This window comes from Glandiceps talaboti, chromosome 10 (genome assembly GCF_964340395.1).
Source record: "Glandiceps talaboti chromosome 10, keGlaTala1.1, whole genome shotgun sequence".
In the NCBI taxonomy this organism is placed as follows: domain Eukaryota; kingdom Metazoa; phylum Hemichordata; class Enteropneusta; family Spengelidae; genus Glandiceps; species Glandiceps talaboti.
Window position 1 is genome coordinate 15,981,242 of NC_135558.1, and position 7,029 is coordinate 15,988,270.

Consider the following 7,029-nt stretch of genomic DNA (forward strand, 5'->3'; position numbering starts at 1 on the left):
ATTGGTTTCTTCTCATCAGATGTACAGCTATTATTACTGATTGGAAGAATAGTTTTATATTGTCTTTTTCAGTTGATGTCAGTTTCCGCATCCACTATTTCTGGCGAGACTTCACAATTTTTGCTATTTTATCACTTTTTTCTCAAATATGTAAAAAAAAAAAAAAAATTAGGGTCAGCAGTGAAAAACTAGGTGGGGTTGGGTAACCGGAACCAGACAAAATTATTTTTTAGGTCTAATTACAAGCTGTCACATTAAATATATGTCTTTACAGGAGTCAATGTCAGGCGCTATACTTACGCTTCAAATTTTACAAAAAGAGTTATGTGAATTTAATTTTGCTGTATTGTTTCCTACATGCAAGTCATATAGTGTAGTACGTTTCAAAGTGTCATGTGTTGAGTTATTTTGTAAGGCTCCTGTCATGATATCAGATATTCCGATCGGTTGTATTTACTTTGTTCTTTGGTTGTCAGTCACCAAAGTACTTGTGTTTCATTTTAGCCAGGTACAATGAGATGAATTTGACATCTCCTCTATAGTGTAATGACCCTATTAAAGTAAGAACGATTCCCAGGTTTGGTTCTATAACTGGGCAATTCTGTATCACTTGTGTAGTTCTCTTTCACTGATGACGATGATGATGATGATGATAGTGGCTGTCTACACGTGTACATTACTAACTCTGTAACTGCCCGATGATAGGTTGTCACTTTAAACATTCCATTCTGATTTGAACATGTTTGGTTAGTTCTTACGTTTGTTGTGTTATACTAGACTGTTGAAATGGATGTTATAGATCATTATTCAAATACTGGATGCAAATTATGCAAAATGAGTGTGTCACAGAGACTCACAGATTCATAGAGTATATAGCCCAGAGATTGGCTGTCTGGATTGACAATGTCATTCAGATAGCCTAATACATACATACATACATACATACATACATACATACATACATACATACATACATACATACATGTACATACATACATACATACATACATACATACATACATACATACATACATACATACATACATACATACATACATACATACATACATACATACATACATACATACATACATACATACATACATACATACATACATACATACATACATACATACATACATACATACATACATACATACATACATACATACATACATACATATATACATGCATACATACATGCATGTACATACATACATACATACATACATACATACATACATACATACATACATACATACATACATACATACATGCATACATACATGCATGTACATACATACATACATACATACATACATATATACATACATACACACACACACACGCACGTATGCACGCACATACGTACACACACACACACACACACACACACACACACACACACACACACACACACACACACAGTAATTACAAACTACAGCTAAGAAACAATAAATTAAACAGCATTTGACCATTATTTTGGTTTGCATTCTTATACATATTCTTATCTAATTTTCTCTAACAGAGGATGATACAAGTTATTTTGAAAAGAAAGAAGTCCAAAGTAAAAAACAACCACCAAGGAAATCAGCCCTGACAGAACAGCTTGAAAAATTTCCACACCAAACAAACAATCCATTCAATGAATATGCCAAGTTTGATGGAACTGTAAGTATAATATTGTACATATGTAGGTATTACTGTATACTTAGAAGTTATTCCCCAATATTTTTAGTCATTCAGCCGAGGAAAATATGAGTGACCTAAGGGGGCCTTTTGTCACTACTCGTCTAGTGACTCATAGTGACAACCTTGTAGGTCACGAGTATATTCCGACTGAATGAAGAAACATACTGGAGAATAACATAATTATACCAGTGCCAGTAATATCAAAGGAATATTGGGGAAAGTAATGACAATTTTGAACATTTTGTGACTTATATTTTAAACACAGCAGAACCACTGACGTAGACGTGAGTAGTCGTGATAGACTCGTGTTATCGTGACATAGAACGACCAGAGTATATATTCCATATTTATGATTTTGTGAACTTATTGTTAAATGGGAAATTTCTAACACACTTTCAACATAACAGAACAGTTTCCACCTTCAGCAAAGTTACCATAGTAGAAAATATAATTTGTTCGTAGGAGAAACCAAATTATGAACTGCTTCCAGACTGACTTTTAGACTATACTGAGCATGCTCGGATGCAAAGGACTGTGGGATTATTTAGTTGTGGTAACACCAAGTTAAAACATACATAAAGTGTGACTCATTAGCACACAGTAGTTGTAAATACACACAAAAATAGACAAACGGAAGGATGCAATGTGTATTTAACGCCTCCTCCATGGAGTAGCCTTTTGTTTCATTTCTGGAGATACCTGCAAACTACTCCTACTCACTCCATCAGTGTCTATTCAAGGCTAGCTAATGTTGTTGTTGTTTTGGTTTTTTTTGCTGTCTGTGACCAAATAGACTAAAACCAATACTGTTGTGTTCATGGTGTCATTGGAAATATTCAAAGAAAAATGAACCAAATAGCTACGGTAACGTGAATTTGAGAGTAAAACCCCGACCAGATATAGTCAAAGTATTTTTCCTGTTCATATCTGTCCTTATTGTTGATAAATTTCCTAAAAAAAGCACACTATTAACTGCAATATTTATTGTAAAAAGTTTGATACCAGTTACTTTGTGTTTTTGGGTGCGGACCCAGGAATCAGTTTGATTGGATATGTTAGAAAGAGAAGATAAAATTCTGGTGAAAAAAATCATATCAGTTTTTCGTAGTCATATCCTGATTGTTTGTTTGTGGTTTCTGTCCTCAAAAAATCAAAACATTTTTACTATTCATAAACCTGAATAAAATCATGTATGAAAAAAATGAAATGATCTACACTTTTATGTGACTGCTTATAAAGCGAACTAAAACAATTCTGGTGAAAAAAGTACAAAATGTATTAGCCTAAATTGTGTAGTTTGTAGTCATACATTCATATTTAAAATTATGGTGTGTGTTTTTGTTTTTTTTAAAAACAGCATGTTTATCAATTATAACAGTTATGAATTCATTCAAATTTGCCAAAAAAAAGGAATTAATCTGCCTTTCAATGCAAATTCTGCTTGTGAAAATAGAAAGAAGGAAAAAATGAAAAAAAATTCTTGTGAAAAAATCACAACATGGTTGTGTAGTCTGCAGATTTTCTTCTACGCAAAGAAGGGTGGGAAAAAAACACATTATGTTTACATTATACTTATCGTAAACATTAAGATCAAAATTACCAGAAGAGGATGTAATCTGTATTTTGATGTAAATTCTGCAAATGAAAATTAGAGAACTAAAAATATCGAGGTGCAAAAATCATGCACTGATTGTGAAGTCTGTGGCTGTTAGTTTTACATTTGCATTGCAATCTTTACTCGTTTCTATTCGAAGCCCTGGACTGCTTCAGCTATTTTGCAAATAGAATTAATATCCTAATGAAGACTTTTATAGTGCCATGATTTAGGGATGCTCTATAAATCAAGAAACGTTCGTGTTCTCACGTATTATATGGTTAGGTTACTGGGCATAATAATTCATTTCTTGTATTTCTTTGCTTGCCTGCCTTCGGAGATACATCACTTATAATCAAAACAAGTCACTGTATCTTCCAGGTTGAAGTCTTAAACTTGTCCCCACTGAGCCATTTTTGTGTTGTCTGCAATATTCAATGCGTGATGCAGTAAAGTCCAGATTTTTTTTTCCCTGTGGGTGACTTGGAAGGCTGAGATTTCGCATTGTTGCGCCGTTTCACGTATGTGTTGCCAATATGGATTTTTTTGATGGGATGTTCTCAGCAGTTGTTTTTAGAGTCCCCTTTGCTGTATCTTGAATTATTGTCAATTTTGTTGTTATTTTCAACTTCTACAATTTAGATGTTGTTTTAAATACACTGCTGTAAAAAATATGTGCGAACGAAACTCCTATCAACATCCAACAAAAATTACATATTCATTTGACAATTTATCATTTGACTCTCTAAGGTTAGCAAGAATTTTGATTTACCACTGGGGTGAGTGACTTTGAAAATATTTTTTGCCATTTCACATATCCTTTTACATTTGTGAGAGTGGGGAATGAGAACACACATTGTTTACTAAACAGTCCAGTCTGGTGTTTTGTACTGTTTACATATGGACATCAAGCCAGTGTACACAATACCATCAATGATGACAAGTAGACTTTTACTTTGAACAGCAAATCAAGAGTATTGAACTATTTCCAGTAAAGGTATTTTTTTCAACAAACCAAAAATAAAGAAAAAACTAAAAGAAAACAATCAACTAATTGTAACAGTAACTAGAATATTATTTGTTTCAGACAACTAACAATATATTTACTGAAAATTTTTAAAAGTACAAATTATAAAACATTTTTATGGTAATCAGATGTTGAATTTATCCAGGAATAGTACAGTAACAGGTTGAAGTCATGATTGCGTTTTGGGGAACCGATTTTTGGATGCAGACCTGAAAAGACTAATTTGATTTGATTTATTTTACCATGTTATATATGTACAGCTATACAAATAAGGTTATTCGTAGGTGGTTTAATATTGTTCAGAATTTACTATATTCTGAGTAAGGGGCGAGATAAATAGTTCAATGTAGGGTAAAAAATGAAATTCTTTTACTTGGGGGGTGGGGGTAGGAGGGGGTGAGTCATTTTAGTTCTCATCCTACAAAAAAATCAATTTACTTTTTAATGGATGTTTTGTACCCCCAAATATAAATATTTCTTTTAAAAAATTCAAATTGAAAAAGGGAAGAATTTTTGTTACATGCATGGCATTAAAATAATAAAAATGTCAGCAAAAGGACTATTTTTTTCTCACTACGTACTGGCTTTATATTTATAGCACTACATACTACTATATCCTGAAATTGATTGCGTGGTTTGAAACAATTTTCAATTTTGGCCAATTTAATTAGAAGGGGGTGTGTGGGGGTGGGGTGGTGTCTGAGGCCAAAGTATAAGAATTTAGTATTTTATCCCACATTGAACTATTGATCCCATTCCTAAGTAATTATATCTAAGTTCTAACAAATGATTTTCAAAAAAAATGTTCCAGTTGTAACTTGGGCAGCTGTAACTACTTTTCAGAAATTGGAACAGAACTGTAGGTACATATTAATTTTAACCAGTATTTTGTAGTGATAGATGCCAAGATTTGACCTTCAAACATGAACTTGAAGGAGTCGTGTTTAATGTTAATTCATTTAATACTTGTACCATGTCCTGGAACTCATTCAACTGTGGAAATTAAAGCGTCCTGTGATGGTTTTAGGATTCCATGATGCATATATATGTTTGTGTGATATCATTTCTCTGAGAAATAATGTCCAAGGGTATTTAGATGTCATTCCTCAAGATTTTCCTTCGTTCAGCCAAGGAAAATACGAGTGACCTAAGGGGTCTTTGTCACTACAAGTCGGTCGGTAGATACGTAGTCACTAGTGACAACCCTTAGGTCACGAGTATTTTCCGGCTGAATGAAGAAAAAATATTGGTGAATAACATAATTATACCAACGCCAGTAATATCAAAGAAAAATTAGGCAAAGTAATGGCAATTTTGAATGTTTTGAGTTATATTTTGAACACAGCAGAACCAGTGACGTAGAAACGTGTTGTCGTGAAGTAGAACTACCAAAGTATATATTCCATATTTTTTTGTTCTAAATGGCTCATGCATGGATTAATTTCTGTTAACGGTACACCCTGAGAAAGTACTTCAGAATGATGACGCTGTCACAAATAACATAAATTATTGAAATATTTTGAATGTGTGAAATAATTCTGTAAACAAGAGGATGGATTTCATAATTTCATGACAATTTTTTTTTTTTAGAAACTCACACTAAAATTATGATACAATAATTTAATAAATCATTTTGTTTATTGCAATAAATTATTAGGAACGAGATTTACATAAATCTTCTTCTTCATTCTGTTATGGAATCAATAAATATCAAGAATTGTTCTGAGATAAAAAAAATATTCTGAAATCAGTATAATTTATTAGCCTTTTAAAATATGCAAATAAATTCCATACAACCCTCCAATGCCATAAATGACAATGTCTGTACAAAAAAAAAAAACTTGCGATAGTGACGACGCTTGTGGGGGATGTTGGAATCGCATATATTATATTGAAAGGTGTCCACTAACTACCGCTGGGTTTCAATATAATAACATTGTATTGCATATATGTACCAGTGATTTCTTTGATTGAAGTACATGCATACCTGTGCTAAATTCATCATGAATTTAACTTCGTATTGTACCCAAAATTTACAATTAGCTCACCAAAGCTTTCGCCAGGTATCCACCACGGCTTCGTCAGTGTTTTTTAAAGTCATGACAAACGCATGACTTCAGACAATTGTTCCAAATTCTTGGAAGTTGATAAAAATGTTCCCCCATCACGGTTCATAGATGGTTGTATGCGTCGCATGCACCGTGACTTCAGAAAACGCTGATGAAGCCCATGGTGGATACCTGGCGAAAGCTTTGGTGAGCTAATCGTAAATTTCGGTGCAATATACGAAGTTAAATTCATGAACTTAGAGTCCAGGGGGGAGGGGGGGGACTGAAGGTTTGCACAGATGAGCATTCATCATACTTGTACTGTTGATGTAATACAGAAAATGTTATTGCATACCTGTATGTAAATGAGCATGCAAATATTCCTTGTACATTACAGGTTAAGAAGTCACATGTACATATATTTCAAATTCAATAAAACTTTCAGATAAACATATGAAATAATATTAAGAACAGAATCACTGCTGTGAACAGTCTGACAGTTGTGAAGACTACAAGCACTTCTCATGCAAATACCCCCCGAGTATGCCACACTGACACTCACAGAGTCACATGTTATTGGGTACTGTTCACTTTTAGTATCAGATACAGTGATACCATCTACTCGATCGCACATATTTGCCTGTAAAATGTCAATATTTCATTCTCTC

General features: G+C 33.3%; 1 protein-coding gene across 1 annotated transcript in view; it reads left to right on the top strand.

Annotated features, from left to right (window-relative positions):
• Nucleotides 1-7,029, top strand: part of LOC144440788 (target of rapamycin complex 2 subunit MAPKAP1-like) — a 61,486-nt gene that overhangs the window by 6,821 nt on the left and 47,636 nt on the right. Inside the window, exon 3 of the mRNA XM_078130177.1 lies at nucleotides 1,529-1,671. Within this exon, the coding sequence (XP_077986303.1) occupies nucleotides 1,529-1,671 (143 nt within the window). The remainder of the gene's footprint in view (nucleotides 1-1,528; nucleotides 1,672-7,029) is intronic.